Raw genomic sequence first — 19,369 nt, 5'->3', positions numbered from 1 at the left:
GTTTAAGGAGAAGGAGCAGCAGTGGGCCGTGCTGCCAGCGCTACCTCGGCACGTAACGCCTGAGCTCCGAGCGCCACGGGGATGGCCGCCTGCCTCCCGACTGCCCGGCCGAGGCTGCTGCTGTGGGAGGGTCTTGTATCGAGCGTTCTCAAGCCAGGCTGGGGTTTCTTACTCCACCACCCCTGCTCCTGAGCTACGTCCACAACAGGGAGAGCAGCCGGGGCTCCCTGGGGCTGGCGGGGCTCTGGCCGGGGGCTCTCGGGGGCCTGCTGCTGCCTCCCCTCCTCTGTCCCAGGGAGACCCAGGGGAGCACAGGTACCATTTGGGAGCAGCTTTCCCTGCCCTGGGCAGCCAATCCCTGCCCCGAGCACTTCAGAATGTTGGTGAATAAGGAAGCAGCCTGCAGACTGGCTGGTGTGCACCCAGTGAGCTCTGGGGCCGTTGGTTGTATCCTTCTCTGAAGCATTATAATTTAAATGACAAGGTAATGTGAAACATTTGGCTTTTTTTGGCTATAAAATGCACATGGCAGAACTAATCAATTCCAAATGATCGTCATCAAACTGTTGCTACAGAAATGAAAAGAAAAAAAAGGTTTTTCCCATTTTCCTTAGTTGCTTACATTGCTCTAAAGCAGCTCGATGTCTAATGTGTGCATGCTCGCCTGCCCTCAGTGGCCTGGCCCCTCTGCCCGAGCAGGCAGCACCGCCATGCCGTGCTGTGCCGTGCCGTGCCGTGCGTGCCAGCTCAGGGAAGACGCCACGCTGGTCTGAGACGTGCTGGGGACCTGCAGGCTGCAAGGGCTGGGGGTCTGTCATTTTTGTCCCTCTGGAAGCAACACCTTGTGCGAAGAGGGCAGGGCTTGGCTCGGTCTCGCGGCGAGGCACGGCCAGTCGGCAGGGCCCGGGCTCCGAAGTCACCATGCCGGTAGCGGCGGTTCTCCAGGGAACCTCCCTCCACCAAGCCCACGGCAGCACCCGGCCTGCGCGCGTGCCCTGGCTGCACCTCAGCCTGCTTCGTTCTGCAGAATGTGAAAAAAAATGGAGGAGCCTGTTTTGATGTTGCTTTTCTCGTTTTTTTGTTTTTCCCAGGTCATGAGCTGAATTTTTTCTTTTCTGGTGAAAACTCATTATTCATCCTCTCAGTATTTGTGAACTTGCCTTGAAATGCTGATGACCAGAATTGACCTTTCAGATATTTTTTCTCTTTTTCCACAGCAATTGCACTGCTGGTATCTGTGTCTAGACATATTGTAAAAACAATGCGCCGGGCAGAATTATCAACGGGGTTTGGATTGCTCTGAGTGTGTGTTTGGTAACATGGCTGTGCTTCCACACACTTCTCCCAGGAAAAGTAGGAAAATTGTAAACGGCCCTGTGGGATTTTACTGACACCAGCTCTTTTTCAGTGGGAGAAATAAGTTAAAAAATATCTTTTCAAACAATCACATCTTTAAGGGGAATGCAGTTCTAATGAGATTGGCACAAAGACTTCAGGATTTTTAACTTCAGATAAGAAAAATGTTCTGTTTGTTTTTTGAGGTTTCTGCAGATTTATTTCAGAATTTAGGTACAGATGGTGAAAGTAATCAGGGAGTGTAATAACTGAACTAGGACAAATTCTCAGTTAGAAACAAAAAAATCCTATCAAGCTATAAAAATATACAAAGAATGGGAAATCTGGGATGCTTTGGGCTGTATGTGGAGCATCACTTGCAGTCAACACTCAGCCTTGCACTCAAAACCCTCCATGAACTGGCCCTGTCTTTGGGGGGGTGTTTATGGTGATGGCCCCAGCAGTTGCCACAGACGGACTCACGTCAGGCTTTGATCCCTGCGCCTCGGTGCTGGTGGGGCGGAGCCTGGCAGATGCTCCTGTGACCCTGTCCCTGTTGTGGCTGGGACCTGCTGCCTGCAAAGGGCTCTCGTCTCTTCTGCTGGGGCACCCGGCTGGGGACAGAAGGATAATCATCCCGATTCTGCTCCGCCACGGGGCTGGGGGCTCCAGGAGGGTGCACGGGGCTGGTGGCACAGGGACCTGCGGCCTCAGCCCTTGCCACTGGCACGGCAGGGTCTCGGCACACAGCCAGATACGTGTGTCACCTTCTCCCCCTCCTCCTGGCCCCCCGGCACCCAGAGCCTTTTGGGGCAGCCGCTGCCTTTTGGGCCTGTGCACGTGCAGGTGGATCTGTGGTTGGCAGCTGGTCTGAGCCGGCATTTCACTGTGTGAAATAAGGCTCAGAAACAGGTCACAGGAGCGGTGCTGGTGTGGTGCTTGGCAGGGAGGGACACGTCAATGGAGAAGAGATGAAACCAGAAGCTCTATCAGCTACACGGACCAGAATCGAGAGTGGGTTTATCCTCCCACGGGACAGTGCCGTCCACAGTTCGCGGGAAAGGTCCAATAAGACAAAATCCTGACGGGCACAAAATTGTCAGCCTGCCATGAAAACAGTGTTGGATGCACATTTTGTCTGCAAACTATTAATCTGCAGGCAGCGTTGGCCAGTTGCAGAATGTGACTTCTGTAGGTAAGAACCGCATGTCAGGGAGCACACCGGGAGGAGCTCAGCAGCTGGAGCAGGCGCAGAGCCGTGCCGGATCCATCCCCGAGCAGCTGGCCCTGCTCACCCTCCGGTGTGCCAGGAGCTCCGTTACATTTTCCTTCTTGCAAACCCAAGGCTCGGGTTAGCCTGGGTTCTGGCTGTGACTAACCCTGCTTGACCGAATCCTGCCGGCTCGCCAGGGCTGTGCGAGGCTCTGCGCTGGGCTTTCCCCTCGTGAGCCAGCCCTGTCGTATTCCTCCCTTTAGGAATTTTTGGCCCCCAGCGTGTCCCGTGCGGATTCCCGGCAGCGCTCTCGCCTTGCGTGTGGTGGTTGGGTCCCGTCTCACTGCGGGGCTGTGCTGGGGGCGTCCTGTCACCCGTGTGACCCCGGCAGTGGGCAGCTCAAACCTGGCACACCGCGGGTTTGTGAGGGTTGTGTGACCACGCCGTCCTGGCGGCTGAGGCCTTCATCTTTTTTCCCTGTGCATTGACTTGTGTTTTGAAAACCTCTGGGCAGAAATGCTGAACCTCTGCATCTCCTCAGGCCGCGTCCATCACAGTGCTATAAATGATGAGGAGAAGCTCTGCCAGGTGAAGCTTTTGCCTGTGAGAGCAGGGAGCATTTGGTGACAGTCGATATGATGGACAGGAAAAGGGGGAAACCTGATGGGAACAGGGGGCAAAGCAGCGAAGTGGCAGCAATTACTGACATCGCGTTCCCTGCGCCGTGGTCCTGTGCTCGGCGGCTGGAGGTGGCTGGAGGCCATGCAGCACCCGTGGTGGGAAGGGGCCAGGGCATGCCAGCTCCCTCCACCCCCAGCCACTCAGAAAATGAATTTTACAGCTCAGGGGAGGATGAGTGCCTCATTAACCCAGGAAAGGGGAAGCCTTCAACAGGCGAGGAGAGAGGAATCGAGTCGTGTGCGCTTTGAATGAGTGGGACCGGCTCTTTTGCAGGGGGTGCCTGCTAAAGGCAGAAAGAAAATTAAGACATACTTTGTTTTAAATGAAAAATGACTGGCATTCCCCCCCCTTCCTGAAAACAGAAAGTAATTTAATTTATTAGTGGTTTATTTTATTTGACAGCCTTTCTATGTACTTGATGCGGTTTGTTACACTGAATTACCCTTTAATAATGGGTATATGTAATACCAGAGCCTGCCCTGCAGGTTGGCTCTGTAATTGAAGAAGGGATGCACTGGGGAGGTCTATGTGCTGGTGAGGATTGCCATAGCAATGCTGGTGGGAGCCGGGTGCTTTATGCAGATGCTGGCTGGGACTCTGTGTGCTTAAAAAAAAAAAAAAAAAGACAAGTTTCAGCTTCTGTCACATTGCCCTGTTTGTCGGGCACTTTCTCTTCACCGTCACTGGCCGCTGCTGCCCTGAGCCGCTCCTGCCTTCTCCCCCCTGGGCTTGGAGGGGTCTGCGGGGTCTTCCCCAGACCACCCTTTCTTTTCCTGCATTGTACGTGAAGCAGAAGTGTAATGCGGGTGTCTGCCAGCTGCCAGGGCGGGCCCTGGGGCGCTGGGGGTTCCCGCGCTGGGAAGGACATGGCCAAGAGCAGGCCAGTGCCCGCACTGGGGTCGAGCCGTCGCCACAGACCCACATCGGCCTCCCCCGCGGCGATGGTGTTTCCAGCCTCTTCAGGGCAGACTTAAGCAGAGAAGAGATTAAACCCAGGCTGGGGCCCAGCCTGTGCTGGGTGGCTTCTCCCCTTGGCCGGCCTGAGCCAGGGTTTGCCTTCTGCTGCAAGATTTCTGCTGTTGTGGGACGAGATCCCCAGGCCGGTGTGTGCTCCCAGCGCATTCCTGGCTGCTCCTGCTGCAAAATGTCAGTGCTTTCAGGTTTAAATACTTATTGTTGATAAACTTGAGCAGAACCTTGCAGCACGTGGTGAGGAGGGGTGTGGACACTTGCTGTTTTCCATATTCCAGGGCAGATTCTTGCCACCGTAGCAGATAAAAAATCCTGACTTAACAAAATACTCTCGGATGACCAGGTTTGTTCCTCTCGTGGGGTTTTACCTGTTGATGGACCAAGTTCCAGACATAAAAAATGCCCTAGAGTTTGGCTCTGGAGTAACATGTGGGGAATTTTCTTGGCTGAAGAGTTTATCTTAGCTCTGTGAGTCGCTGCCGTACACAAACCAGGCAGGGAGCTGTGCTGGGGCGTTGGAGGTTGCTCTGGCTCGGACCTGGGTTGCCCTGGTTGCTTCACACTGCCGGGCCTGGGGCTGGACCGCGAGGCCACACAGCCTCGTCTCGCTGAGTGAAGTCCTCTGCCGAAGCCTTTGCTCTACTTATTTTTGTGCCTGGCAAGGCCTGGTGTAACTGTTGAACCCCTTCCCCTTGCACAGCCGTCATGTTTCCGACAGTCGGAGTGACAGCCCGGTTCTGTAATCGCCGAGCGAAGTGCGAGGCTCTGTCCCCAGATGGCTGGGCAGAGTCCTCCAGTGCAGACGATGCGTCGTTGGCTGTGTCAGGTGGAATTAGCGGGCAGGCTCGTCACATTAAGCTCAGGCCCTGAGCTGGCAGCCCCTGTGCTCCAGTGTCACTCAAGCTGGCTGTCACACTCCTGTCCCCACCTCTGCAGCCATGGGAAGTCTCTTTGGGCAGCGCACAGATAATGTACACAGTAATGAAGTAGCTTGAGGGAAGAGCTTACTGGCAGCACAGACTGACACCTTTCTAGTGCATTAAGTTGCCTTAAGAGTGTTCTGTCTGAAGTTATTACGTACACCGCTCCTTGCACATGCTGTTGGTACCGCAGCTCGCCATCCCCCGGTGTTTATGCTTATTCATCTAAAGGCAAACGTGTAGCTCTGTTTCTAGTCCCTCCATCTGTCCCTGGCCTGTGCGTTCCCTTTCCCTGTCTCTTCTCATCTCTTACCTCCGTCACTTCGCTGTGAAGCAAACGCAGAAATGTTAAAAGAAAAATCTGTGCTGACCTGGCTCTCGCAAGAAACATATTTCTGTTAGAAACGCTCCAGGAATTTCAGATTCAGGTTAACAGTGACAAAACAAGGCAGAAGTGGGTTTTATTGGTTTTTCTCAAAGAAGGAACGCTTGCGGCAGCAGAGCTCCGAGCCTGGTTTGCTGGGCTTTTGCTGCCTCACTGCAGTCCGACCGTACTGGTGTCGCTTTCAGGTGTAGAAGGCGTCTGTGCCTGCCCGTCCTTCTCGCACACTGAGCGAGGCGTTGGCTTTCCCCAGTGGGAGCGCGAGGGACGGGGTGGAGCACTGCCGGCTGGAGCTGTGCCGTGTCCAAGGGGGTGCCTCCGTGCCGGGTGCTGGCGTGGGGTGGGTGGGACAGCCAGGCCCGTCCCTGGGCGCTGACACTCTGCTCCCCGCCCTGCAGGTCCCCGTGCTGCGGCCCATGGACCTGATGGTGGAGGCCACGCCGCGGCGGGTGTTCGCCAACGCGCACACCTACCACATCAACTCCATCTCCGTCAACAGCGACTACGAGACCTACATGTCGGCGGACGACCTGAGGATAAACCTGTGGAACTTTGAAATCACAAATCAAAGCTTTAGTATCCTTTGGTGCGTGCTGCCCTGCGTGACCGAGAGCAGGAATGAGGGAGGTGCCTCGGCTGGCAATTGGGGTGTGAAGGCCCTGGGAGCCCAGACACGTGCAGGTGTCAGTGGGAGCAGGAGAAAGCTGCGTGGGGGAGACAGGTCCCTGGTGAAGGTGAGCGGCAGAGGGGGGACCTGCAAGGCCCAGTGCCACGGGAGGCAGCGGAGCCAGGCCCGTGTCTGCTGCGATGGTGACTGAGCCGGTAACGCAGCCTCTTGCCTGGCCCCGTCCCCGCACCCCGATCGTGGTTCCTCAGTAGAGGAGCTTCACCCACTGGCAAGGGCATGTGGGGGCTTGGGAGTACAAAATCATGCGTCCGGCTGCAGGACATCGGAGATCTCCAGTCCCCAGGTGTCATTACATCCCTCTTGCCTCACCTGAGCTGCCAGCCGGGTGCCGGGCTATCTCTGGTGGGCACGTTGGGCCATGGCCGAGTCGCTCCTGCTGTGGCGCAGGGCTCAGCTGGCATCACCGTGGCTGCTGCTTCCCGGTGTGGGTGACATATTTCTGAATTTTGCCTGCAGGGTGTGCGTAGGGAAGGAGGGGGGTCCGCGGGTGATGGAGAAGACAGCTGCCTTGGGGAAGATGGAGAGAGGAAATATTAATCGTGCGGTGTCCTTTGTACCCTGCAGCAGGGTGACAGGCTGCCAGTCACAGTCATACAAATGAGGTTGTGCCAGTCACCCTTGTAACAGCCGCATCAGAAATAATAACAACGGGGCACTAATCACCGGTGATATTTATATAGTGCTTCCTACGGAGAAACCCCCAGGGCATGTGGCAAATTTAGGCAGCTGGAGAGGATTTCAGCAATCCCAGCATGTGGCTGGTGGGAGCTCGCAGTGGGTACGATTGAGCAGGGCTGCAGCGTGTGTCACCTTTCAGGGAAGCAGGTGAGCAGTACTAAATTTGGGTGAAACCTCAGGGAGTTTAGATGGCCTGAGGGAGTTTGGCCAAGGTGCAAGTGCAGCACCCTAAGCGCTTGCTAAGAATTGATGGAGAAACGTCACCACCAAAGAGATGTCCCCTCAGATGTCCCATCCCACTGGCTTGCTGGTGTCACCTCTCCACCCAGCCTGTTGGAGGCCCTCCCCGGGGTGTCCCTGCTTTGGCTGAGCACGGGACCAGCCCCCCTGGGCTCTCTGCAGGGGCCGGATGGTGGGAGGAGAGCCGAGGCTGCACCGCCCGCCTGCCCAGGGAGGTGAGGAGCACGTCGCTGGTTTTCACTTTTGTCAATAAAAACCCCAAACCAGCCCCTGCCTGTGAGCTGGGAAGAGGCAGTGCTGTGGGTTGGGGTTTCTCGGTTTTGTGCCTGTCAGCCAGGTGCTGCACAGTGTGATGGGGTTTGAAACCCCTGCTGAGCAAAGCGTGGGGGCTGTTGTTGTGGGTCAGAAGCGCTGGGTCGGCACAGAGCCGCGGGGAGGGCGGCACGGGACACGGTGCGGCCCTGGACCGCTCCTCGTTGCAGACTGGCCACACGCCTCACCAACACCTGCACACCCCGGCTGCGGCAGCTTGGGGGGGAGCGATCGCTACCCCGCAGGGCCGGGCGCTGGGTGTGGGTCTGGCTTCAACCAGGGTCCAGGTGCCGCTGCGCATCTGCAGCACGGCCGGGCTGTGAAACCACTCGATGGCTGTGAACTGTGGTGGCTTCTTCTGTGGGAGCAATTGCTGCTGTAAAACACCCCACGTGGGTGAGAAATTCATCTGGTCATCATCATCTTTTCCTTTTTTTTTTAAACTCCTGTCTTGCTAGGAACAGCAGGATCTTAATTTGCTTTCCAGGGTGTGAGGAAAGGTGCTGTTTCTTTTTCCCCCTCTGGCCAGCGGGTAAATCATTTCATGCTGGGTGTCTGCACTGCACTGTAAGAACTGAAGCCGCCTCCACTGGTGACCGCTGGCTCGGTGTCAGACTGGGGCGGACACTTGTCAGCCGTCCCCTGCAGCACCAGGATGCTCTGTGGGGCTGTGCGGGTCCTTGCTGGCACCATCTGCGGGGCCTGGGGACAGGGTCTGCAGCTCGGTTTTCAACCCAGCATTTCGCCAAGCCCTAGTACGTGGAATATTCTGGAAATCACAGGTCCCTGGGCAGCCGCCCCAGGGCTGTGGTGGTTTTTGCATGCTCTGGGTTTTGTTTCCCCTGGGTTGTTTTTGGTGCCCTGATGCTGCAATAAAAGACATTTACTCTGGCGTGGTGCGAGCGGGCAGAGCCAGGTCCTGTGCCGTGCAGAGGGGCTCCGGGCCGTGGAGCTGCGGTCCCTGGCTGAACTCACACCGTGCAGGACGTGGCTTTCCCCTGCGCTGGCACTGGCTGGTCCCAGCTCGGCGCGGCAGTTCTGCCCCGGCCGGTGCTGCTCTCCCAGGAGCCCCCGGTTTGCGCAGGGCGAGGGGAAGCCGGGGTGTCCAGAGACGGCAGCGGGAGGGCAGCGGGAGGAGACCCCGTGGGAGCAGCGGGGTCTGGGGCGGGCTCCGTGGGGCTCCTTGACTCGCCCCGCCAGACATCGTGGACATCAAACCGGCCAACATGGAGGAGCTGACGGAGGTGATCACAGCCGCCGAGTTCCACCCGCACCACTGCAACACCTTTGTCTACAGCAGCAGCAAAGGCACCATCCGACTGTGCGACATGCGCACCTCCGCCCTCTGTGACCGCCACGCCAAGTGTGAGTACAGCCCCGCCAGCGGTACAGAGCCCCCTTTGGCATAAAAGACCCCAAAAACGGGAGTGTGGAGCCCGACCTGGGCTCAGGTCTGTCCCACCAGCTCACCCCATCTTCCCTTGGGGTGTGCGGGGCTGGGGTCCTGTGTGCCCCCAGGCGTTCCCATGGCCACCTGCCCTCAGCCCTCCCTGTCCCCGAGAGGAGCAGCTTCCCCTGGGTCCTGGCCACACACCCTTGGGGGAGCCTGTTAAAAAACCCCAGTTGTGATGTTTCGGCGGCAGCAGGTCTGAGGGGTCCCTGGGATGTTGGTGCCCAGCATCAGCGGAGCTGTCAGTGCCAGAGACAGTGCTGTGTTTCTTGAGGCTGTTTGTCCAAACAGCCCCACATCCTGTTGCCAGCTGCAGTTGACACCGCAGGGGTCAGAATGTGCAGAAAAGCCCCCGCAATGTTTGGAGTAAGGTGGGCAGGCAGGGAGCTTGTCCTGGGTCCTCCCCGGGCTGATGCGACCAGTGAGCTGCTGCCGAGGCAGCCAGCTGAGTGTGGCTCCTGCTGAGCCCAGGCCCATCAGGAAATATGAGCAACTGCTGGGTAAACTGCCAGCACGAACAGCTGTAGCAGTTAGGGGTGGGCTGGCGAGTCCCTGTCGCTGTTGTTGATGCCCCAGCAGTTCCCGGGAGGCAGCTCCGTGCTGAGCTCAGTGCTGTAAATAAGACACAGAGGTGGGACAGACCTGAAGGAGTTTGGTATCTGCCTCCGAGCAGAAATACGGGCCACTGTGCTGTGTGACTGGACAGCTAAACCCGTGTCTCCTGTTCTTGAGTTTTTTTCAGAAAATGGCCAATGTCTTGTGGGAAATGAAGGAGATTTTTGGTATTCAAAGTGTGATCATGTTACGAGAACAAGATGCACAGACCAGGTGCAACTTCCTGGAGCCCCGTGCTAATAATCTACATCCAGAGAGCACCTGGCTGTGCTCCAGGCTGAGGTTTCCTAGAGGTGACAGGGAATTACACACCAGCTAGTGCTTCTGGGCTTTTGAGCTGCGGTCACAGTCCGATGCCTGTTTTTAAACTAGGGTAGTGGGTGGAGAGGAAAGCTTACATCGCTGGCAGGAGAGACGGAAGTGTCAAGTGTCAGTTTTCCCAAAACACGCCTCTCTATTCTTGGATTTCCCGATTGTGTCTCACAGTCCTACAGTGACGGCCCCCAGCTGAGAATCAGAATACAATTAAGGAGCAAACAAAATTCATTTTCCTGACACTCCAGCGGCAGGAACCCCGCCCCCAGCATTTCCCTTTGTGTGGGCACTGCTGCGTCCCTCCAGCCCTCGGCGAGCGCTCCAGCCAGCGGTGAATCCCGGCTGGGTTTGACCTCTCCCGTGACATTTCCTTATTGATTTCCCTCCGTCCCTCAGAAGCATCAGCCTCAGTCAATTGCAGTTCAGCAGATGTGTGAGTTGAAATTGAGACAGTCCATCAAAGTTCAAAATGAAAAGCAACATTGGCTTTTGGAGGCGAATCCTCCAACGGAGACATTTAATAACTGTCAATGTTTAATAAAAATGCAGAAGGTAGCGCTGCACATCCCAGTCATGTTTATTTAGATAGATGCAGTTTGCTGCTCGGGGCCAGCTTCTACTTATTAACTTTTGTTTGCCCATTTTATTTGAGGCTTCTGTGATCTGTGACACTGTGTCTGTTACCTCCAGCCTCGTAGCTGGCCTCGGAGGCCATCGGCTTCCACACGGAAATGCCTGCTCCACAGGGAGGTGGAGAGCTGCAGGCCACCACGCTGAGAGGGGCCATGGTCCTGCGGGGGGAACCTGCCCGGGCACACCGGGCCCGACAAAATAGTGTGCATGTCCGAAGCAGCACGGGAAGCCAGCGGGGAGCTTGGGTTTCCTGGAGCAGCTGGTAACGCCGGCAAAAGTAATGTTTGGAGAGCCTATGGGAAAGCAAGGAAAGACACTGGTTAGTCCCTCATAGCCAAAGGCGTTGGGCTTTCCACCTTTTTTTTAAGGAGCCACCTGTGACTGTACGTACCAGGCTCCTGAAACAGGAGGCTCCGGGTACAGCCTGTTGCCCAAGGAGGGGCCTTTGCCTTCTTGTCTTTTCCCTGCTGACTGCCTTACAGCAATGCTACCAAACGTTACTCTTGGCTGAAAACAGTTTCAGCTTTGGTTAGAAATAAGAAGCACACAGAGCTGCTTTGCTAAGGTAACCCACGGCTCACAGGTTTTACCCTCCAATATTGCAGATGTCTCTCTGAAATGAGCCCCCCCCCCTCATTTGGGCAGGCACTGCTGCCTTTGGGGGGGCCCCGCGAGGAAGGCCCAGCTGGACTCTGCCTCGCCGCTGCTGTCCGGGCACGGAGGAGAGGCCAGTCCCCGAGGAGCAGGGTCACCCTGGGGCCGTGCAGCCTCTGTGGCACCTCGGGGTTTGTCTGGGCTGCGTCCCCACAGCGAGGGTGCTGGGCAAGGCTGGAGGGCTGGTGGCAGAGGGAGCCGGCGCGGGGAGGGCAGTGGCTGCTCTGTGTCAGAGGAAAATGGATTTGTTGTGTAACAGAGAATTAGTGCTCAGAAATCCTTTCCGTGAGCTCAGCAGCCCGGATCTGCTTCTGCAGCCGGAGCAAAGCCACACAAAAGCCTTCAGCCGGGAAGCAGAAATAGCTCCCCTGAGCCCCTGCCCTGGCCAGCCGCGTTCTCCGACCCGCTCCGCTCAGCCGCTGGGGACCGGGGGGCCCTGCCCGTGTGCTGTGACCCCCGTCCTGGCAGAGCCCTCACCAGGGCCGGGGAGGGCCCGGGCATCCCGTGGTGGAGCGGGCAGCTGCAGCCCTGCTGCCCGGTGGCCGTGAGGACAGCACTGGCAGGGGCTGGGGACAGCGGGGTCCAGCCGCCCCCCAGACAGCAGCTTCCCCCCACCCTGCCCCCGTCGGTGCGCAGAGCGAGCTGCCCAAAGCGCTTCGTTAATCCGTACCTCAGCTGTGAGGAGGCGGAGCACGTTTTGTTGCCTCGCTACAGATAGGCAGAATGAGGCAGAAAAGCGAATCATTCGAGTTTGCGGGGGAAATTGGCACCAGACCAGTAATTTCTGCCTGTAGCCCGCGGTTGCAAGGCTCCTGCACCTCTGGGATGAGGGTGGATTGCAGAGTTGATTTTTCTGATGCAGAGCAAAGCTCAGTTCTCTGCTTGTGCTAGCTTAGCTTTTCCTCAGTGGTGGTCATGATTAATTTTGTGCTTAGGTGAACTATCAGTGGGGTTTTGACTTTTTATTTGAAGCCAGAGAAGGAGCAGAGGGTGAACGTATTTGCCTGTGCAAGTGCTGCTCCGCTGTGCTTCCAGGTTTCCATGGGGGCCCCATTTATTACCAGATTAACTGGAGTCTCAGCTGAAATCCGGAGGGGTCGGGTGCCTTGCCTGGGGCTTACCCTCCAAGTGGCCCCATCGTTTTTGGTGCAACCACCTTGCACACAGGAGCGGCATGTGGCCCCTGGGCCAGCAGCCCCCTTGCCCCCTGACCAAGGCTGGGGGTGTGCGAGGGAGCAGGAGGGGGCAGGAGGCAGCCAGAACCCGGCAGAGACAGGGCTCTGCCCGTTCGTTTCACACAGGATAATACAGACCCATGCTGAAATAGCTAAACCCACAGTGCGCTTGCTGGTGGCCAGTCCCAGGAACGCCCCAAAAGCTCAGCAGGGAGGACCTACTGTGTAGGACGCGCCTGCTCAAGCAGAGCTGGGATGGACTGATCCAGAGTCCCTTTATCTGGCAAGTTGCTTAATGCAGCCAGTGGTCTGGTGCAGCCTGAAACTCAGGATGCACATAAGAGGGGGAGAGGAGGAGGAGGAGGAGGAGAAGAGGTGAGAGGGAAGCTGGGCTTTGCTAGCTGGCTCTTTCCAAAGAGAGGAGAGCACAGGGGTGAAGTAGCTGCATCTGGACTAAATTAACTTCTCCGACCTCGGCATGTGGTCTGGGGAGACACTCCCAGCACTGCGGCTGGGCTGAGGGCTCTTCCCCCAGCAGCTGCCACCCACATCCCACCGGGTGACAGTCTGGCCTTGCCGGAGGGTGACCTGCCGCTTGGCTAGCGGGTGGCCTCTAAACACCCCGGGAGGCTTGGCCTCACCCCTGGCCAGCTCAGAGGAGAGGCTCTGAGCCACGTGTCCCGGGCTGCCCCATGCCATTGGCGCAGGCAGGGATGAAACTAAAGTGCCAGCTCTGCAAAGCTGAACCAGGCTCCGGCAAAACACATTCACTCCTGAGTTCCTGCTAACAGCATGTTCTCTTCACCTATTTTTTCAGCTAAGCCTTTTATAGAGGAGAAAGGTTATCTAAGTAGAGCACAGGGATCTGATTCCCTGTTTGTGTAGACAAAGCCAGACCTGCGCAGCACTGGGAGTCGGTGAGGTGAGGTGAGCTGAGCTCTCATTGTCCCAGGTTTCAGCTGGAGCAGAGCTGAGCTGGTCATGTCACCCCCAGAAACTAATCATCTTCCTCCAAGCCCTCGCAGGAGCTAATGAAGTCCTGCTGCAGGGAATAATAGGCCTGGCAAGACCTCAAGCTAAGAATTAACTAGTTGGTTGTGCACAATCTCCAGGGAGGTGAAGAACAAGCCTCTTGTGCCACCCTGAGCTCATTTAGCAAAGCAGGAAACCTCTTTGCCTTTGCAACACTCTCCTGTCTTCGTCTGAAATCAAACCTTCGGCCTGGTGCCTCGCTGCCGTCTAACGGGGCGGGTGCTGGGGCTGAGCTGAGAGGTGACGCTGAGTGCAGGGAGGGATGGGTGACAGCCGTGGCCCAGCCTGGCCTTGGTGGTGGTGCAGGACAGCTCTGCTCAGCTGTTGGTTTTCCAGTCTGCATTGCTAATTGTCATGATTAAATGAGGAGTGAGAAAAAAAAGACAGTGCTTGAATTGGTGTTAAATTTATTGATGAGTGGTTAAATCTATTGATGAGTGGAAAAAAACCCATTTGCTTTGAAGCTGCTCCGAGAGGGGGTCCCCTGGCCGAGGGGTGCTCCTGGGAGCACGGGGTGAGTGTGGAGGCAGCAGCTCAGGGGGTGTCACCTCCAGAAGTGCCGTTTGAACGATGGCTCTCAGCGTTGGTAGGTCTGGGTTTTGCTTCCCAGTGTCAGAGCCTCAGTATGGTACCGGCGCAGGGAAGAGGCAGTTAACCCACACCAGGCTGCTCCAAAGTCTGAAAGGTCGATGGCTCATCTGCACCGGCCGCGGACGGGACTGGATCCCGTGCTGGACTCCGCTGTGCACGGCTGGATCCTGTGCTGCTCGAGTTCCTCGGCACAGAGGAGGAGCTGCCTGGGGCCCGCGTGCTCTCCCGCTTGCCCCAGCCCCTTCCTGGGCATGGCTGCAGCCCCTCTCGGGTGCCAGCTCCCCCCCCGGGCACGAGGGGACGGCGGGGGGCCGGGGGATGGCCGAGGAGCAGAGCAGACGTGGTGCCATGCCAGCAGGAACGCTCCCGGCAGCTGTGCCGGGCCCTGCGGTCGGTACCGGGCGTCGGGGATCCCTTCCACAGCCGTGCTGCTGCCCTGGGGCTCACTCTCTGAGGCCTTTCCTGTTGGGTAGTTGAGCTGCAAGTTAACATCTTCTACTTCTACAGTATCAGCAACAGTTTCCTCTTGCCCCTGTTCTGTGAACTGAACCCCTCCAGCCGTGGCACAGCTCCCCTACACCGTGACGGAAGGACACAGCCCTTGGAACAAGCTCAGGAGCAGCGGGCCCGGAGCGAGCAAACCCGCCGTGGTACAGCGAGACGAGTCGTGGCGTCAGCTGCTCTCCACAGACCGCTCAGATCTTTCGGGCCTCTCCTTGTTGTCGCTTTTCTTATTTAAAAAACCTGACGTGTCATCAGATTTCCTGCTGGTGATGAAAGGACCCAGAGCTGGGTCCTGCTGTGGGCGATGCCGTTTCTGATTTGTAGGGAGATCATTTATACTGGCACTTCAGGGATTTTTCCCGCCGTACGCAGGAGTTCCGGCGTTGGTACCACGGGGCTCAGCGCGGGGACGATAAACCCGAGTGAGCGCCGGTGCTCAGTGCGGCACTGGCCACGCTGCCTCCAGGGCAGGGAGTGGCCGGGCCGGCTGCTGGCACATCCCCTGCCCCGGCCACGGCCACCGGCGTGTCGGAGCCAACAGCCGCCGTGGCAGAACCTCAGCGCTGGGGACGAGGGTCGAACAAACACGGGTGGCGACTGGATTTCTCTCTGTTAGAGAAGCGAAGCGGTGTGAGCTGCTCCGTGTTAGCCAGCGGTGTCCTTTAACGCCGTGCCAGAGAGCTGTCTGCGGGAAAAGGCAGATGGATGGACGTCCCCGCAGCATCTCTCTGTGATGGTTTTTTAAAGCCAGACTTGCCCAGCTGATGTTACTTTGAAATCAAATTTGTAAATACATTTAATTTGGAACTTTGTCTCCTTCAAACTGTGATTTATTCACAGACTGATCAGATTAAGTCTATAGGTTGCAGTGGCTATAAAATATTTACATTGACGCTGCACATTGATTTCTGGGGAGCAGCAGTGCCGTGCAAGGCTCTAAATCTTCTGGGCTCTGTGGTGCTGATGATGGATCGGTCTCCAGTGATCCTGGTTGCCTACTGCATGCATTAAAACCAAAGGAGCTTCAGTTGTGCTAAGTAAAGTCCTTAAATACGGACATTTGTCTGGTCTAGGCCAGTGGTGAGGTCCCGTGGGGACGGGGGTGCCGCTGCTCGGTGGAGTGGGGCTGGAGGGCGTTTGGAATGGGCGGTGGCTGCCCCAGCTCGGTGCCGTCTGTGGGGCTCCACGCCGAGTTGGAGCCTCCTCTGCCCCGCGGTGCCGGGGCGGGATGTCAGGTCCTGGCCTGGGGACAGGGAACTCCTGCCTTGGCTGATGCTGGGGCTTGTCCTTTCCTCTTCTGCAGTTTTCGAAGAGCCCGAAGACCCGAGTAACCGGTCGTTTTTTTCCGAGATCATCTCCTCAATCTCTGATGTCAAATTCAGCCACAGTGGGAGGTATATCATGACCCGGGACTATCTCACCGTCAAGGTCTGGGACCTGAACATGGAGAACCGGCCCATCGAGACCTACCAGGTGAGTGCGGCACGGCCGGGTTCCGGCAGCGGTTGGGCACCCGCGGTGGTACAAACCCCATGGATGGCAGCATTGTGCCGTGAAATCATGGAACGTGAACAAAGAAATGTTAAACGTGGGCTCGAGGGGCTGGAGACCACACCAGGCTGCGTGTGGGTGAGGAGGGGAAGCTCGGGTGCTGGTGGCCCCATGCCTGGCGCTGCCCGAGCCGTTTGTGAAGCGGTGCTGGTGCTGCTTCCTACGGCGGAGGGGTGGCTGTGGTCCAGGCCATGTGATATCGGGCCATGCTGCCCGGCTCGGCCGTGGGGCTGGGCTGGGTCCTCCAGCTCCCAGCAAGCACCAGGCTGGTGTTTGCTGGCCGCTGGGCCATGCCAGCTGGGGCCTCGGCCCTCACACCCATTCCTCCCTGCGGGCAGGTTCATGACTACCTGCGGAGCAAGCTCTGCTCGCTCTACGAGAACGACTGCATCTTCGACAAGTTCGAGTGTGTCTGGAACGGGTCCGACAGGTGAGCAGCGCAGCTCCAGGTCTCGCTCTGCGGTGGCCCGGTGGCACCCGCTCCCCCCGCGCCGGCCCTGCCCTGGCTTTCGGGGTCTGGGGAGTAGCTGTGGGTACACCAGGGATCACCCAAACCCCCAGCCCCACACCCAGGCGCTGCTGAGGGTGGCCAAGGGGGTCCCGGGGCCCTCCTGGATGGGTTCAGTTCCTGTCCCCCTTTCTCCCACACGCGGGGGAGGGTGGTGATGCGTTTGGCTCCAGATTGCCAAAGTCTGGGGATGACAACTATCCACACGTGTGCCACATCGAGCCAGGTGGCAAAAGGTGTGGCCAGTTGACATGGCAGGATTGCCACACTTTTTTCTCTGAACCATCAGAGCGAGTTAACGAGGCACAACTGGGCCTGAAGCCAATTCCAAATCTAATCCAAATCTCATTATGCCTCTGGATATTCAGTCTGCCTTTAAAAAAAGGTGTGAAAATCACTGGGTTCAGGGCAGCTAAATCTTTGCTGTAAAGACTGTTCTCCTGTTGTTCTCCTGCGAGGAATTGCCTCCCCCATGCATGTTCCCCGGGGTAAGGAGAAGGACATGGCGTCGCTGGCCAAGCCCTCGCCCTCTGGTGCCGGAGGTACCTGGCGTCCCCGTTGTGCCCCCGGGGCCAGGCAGGGCCCGGGTGTCACGGGGGCCGGGGCCGCGCGGTGATGCCATCGTCCTTCCTCCCTCCTGGCAGCGTCATCATGACGGGCTCCTACAACAACTTCTTCCGCATGTTCGACCGCAACACCAAGCGGGACGTGACGCTGGAGGCCTCGCGGGAGAACAGCAAACCCCGCGCCATCCTCAAGCCGCGCAAGGTCTGCGTGGGCGGCAAGCGGAGGAAAGACGAGATTAGCGTGGACAGTCTGGACTTTAGCAAAAAGATCCTGCACACAGCTTGGCACCCCTCCGAGAACATCATTGCCGTCGCAGCAACAAACAACCTGTATATATTCCAGGACAAGGTTAACTAGGAGGACAAGTTGTTCTTTAGGAATCTCATGTACTGATTACTAGTAAACACAAGTTTTCAAATGTTTCTTTTCTTTCTTTCCTTTTTTTTTTTTTCCTTTTCCTTCCTCTTCCTGTGTTCAGTTACTGCTCTGCAGATAGTGGCTGTGCGGAGGCGAGCACCCCTGTCCCCCCAGGGCGGGGGGCACCCCCAGAGACCCCCGATTTCTCTTTATTTACGCACTGAGAGCTGTGGGGCGGCGGGGGCAGCGTTTGGCTTTCGCTGGGCTGGTGCCCCCCGGGCGGCACCGGGGCAGCTGCAGGTGAAGGACGAGCGTGGCGAGGGGCGGGGGCTGTCGGGGGCGCCAGCACCGGTCACAGCGTCCCGCTCCGATTGCTTTGAACCCGACCCTAGAAACTCCCCACCTGGTATGCTGCGAGATCAGAATGTCGTCCCCTTTGCCATTTTTCACATTTGTCTTTTTACTATTATTATTTTGTGTTTTTACCAACAGAGACAGCAAAACCAAACGTAAAATGGAAAAGTTCAGATTTGCAAAGGACAAGTTTAAAGGGGGGGGCTCTGCTGCGCACCGGGACGCGTCTGCTCTAGCCAGGCTGCTGCCTTCCCCCCCGCCCCACAGAAACCCTCGTGAGGATTTGGCTTTGTAGATACTGTGGTGCCTTTTTTGGTATATGAAATACCTTTATAAATGATGCTTCCAAACTGCATTGATTGCAAACCAAATTGAACCTGGGCTTCTCTTCTGCATTTCTTGTCTTTGCTTTGGTCCTTTTTACTTGTTCTGTTGTAAGCTCTTGCATGTCGTGACTCTCTCTTTCTCTCTCTTTCTTTTTAAATTAATTTATTTATTTATTCATTCAATTTTTTTAAAGATAAAGTATAAGTTGCTAATTTATGACCTTCTAAAAAAGAATCCAACCATATATTGCTGTTAGCACCTGACTGCTTCAGAGAGAGGCTGTCTGTGGTCCTACATTATTATAATGACAATAATAATAAAAACAATAACTCTTCCTCTTTGCATGGCGAGGCTGCCCCTTTCTACTCTAAAGATTGTTCAGGTCCCTCTTTCACTTGAGCAACTGTTCAACAAAAAAACCAGAACTACTGAATTTTCAGTCAATCTGAAAACTGCTCCTGCAACAAAAAGCAAATGAATAAAGTCAATTAAAAAATTCAGCACTGTCACTTCAGAAGTGGCTCGGTGAGGGTGACCCCGCTGTGCCCCACCGTTCCGCGGGGGCAGCGCAGGGACATTTCCACCACTCCAAGGGCATTTTCCCCTCCTGGGCGGCCTCTCTGCGAGGCACCTCCGGGGCTCCCGCATGTCCTGCCGTGGCCTCCTGCCTCTCACCGATGAGGGGGACGAGCTGCCGCTTGCTCCAGGAGCGCAGGGACCGTGTGGAAAACCAGGAGCTGCGTGGCAGCGGGTGCCCCGGCCCTGGGATGGAGCCTGGGGGTGCTGAACCCCCCGGGACGGCCGTCCCCGCCGCGGGCGCCTGCGCAGGGCTGGGGCAGGCAGAACTTGCTGCCTCCGAGGAGTGACCTCAAGGGAAAAAACAAAGTGCACTGGCTCGTAAATTTATTACAAGTGATGGCTTTCAGGAGTAACTTTTTTTTAAAAACGAAATGGTATAAAAAAATAGCAAGAGTAAATGAACCATTTTTTTAAAAAAAAAATGTTCTTTTTTGGTTCCTGTAAAGAAAGCCTGCACTCTGGTATCAGAAGTAAAGTTGTCCCAAACACGTCCTTGTGTGGAGTCGCTGCTTGCTGTGCCTCGGGCGTGCTGGGCGAGGGGAGCGCTGTGGCACCCAGAGGGTCCCTGCTCAGAGCTTGGCTGCCGGGTCTGTGCTGAGGAGGGAGGGCTGGGGTGTCCCAGGGACCCCAGGGATTCTGCACCAGGGCAGTGGATAATTCCGGGGGAGTACAGCCTCCCCCTTAGCCGGGTGCACCGTGGGGAGGGCAAGTCACTGGGGGCAGCGCCGTGGTGGGG

At 56.8% G+C, this 19,369-nt stretch overlaps 1 protein-coding gene across 3 annotated transcripts in view; it reads left to right on the top strand.

The window, feature by feature from the left end:
• Window positions 1–19,121, top strand: part of PPP2R2B (protein phosphatase 2 regulatory subunit Bbeta) — a 101,843-nt gene extending 82,722 nt beyond the window's left edge. For all 3 annotated transcript variants that reach the window (XM_074883601.1, XM_074883602.1, XM_074883603.1), the window contains 5 exons: window positions 5,902–6,079; window positions 8,622–8,786; window positions 15,694–15,863; window positions 16,280–16,371; window positions 17,094–19,121. In XM_074883601.1, the coding sequence (XP_074739702.1) occupies window positions 5,902–6,079; window positions 8,622–8,786; window positions 15,694–15,863; window positions 16,280–16,371; window positions 17,094–17,373 (885 nt within the window). In that variant the 3' untranslated portion in view covers window positions 17,374–19,121. The remainder of the gene's footprint in view (window positions 1–5,901; window positions 6,080–8,621; window positions 8,787–15,693; window positions 15,864–16,279; window positions 16,372–17,093) is intronic.
• Window positions 19,122–19,369: the final 248 nt, after the last annotated feature.

Source organism: Strix uralensis, chromosome 14 (genome assembly GCF_047716275.1).
Source record: "Strix uralensis isolate ZFMK-TIS-50842 chromosome 14, bStrUra1, whole genome shotgun sequence".
Lineage (NCBI taxonomy): Eukaryota > Metazoa > Chordata > Aves > Strigiformes > Strigidae > Strix > Strix uralensis.
The sequence above is the reverse complement of the archived record's forward strand: the minus strand, read 5'-3'. Positions and strand labels throughout refer to the sequence as shown.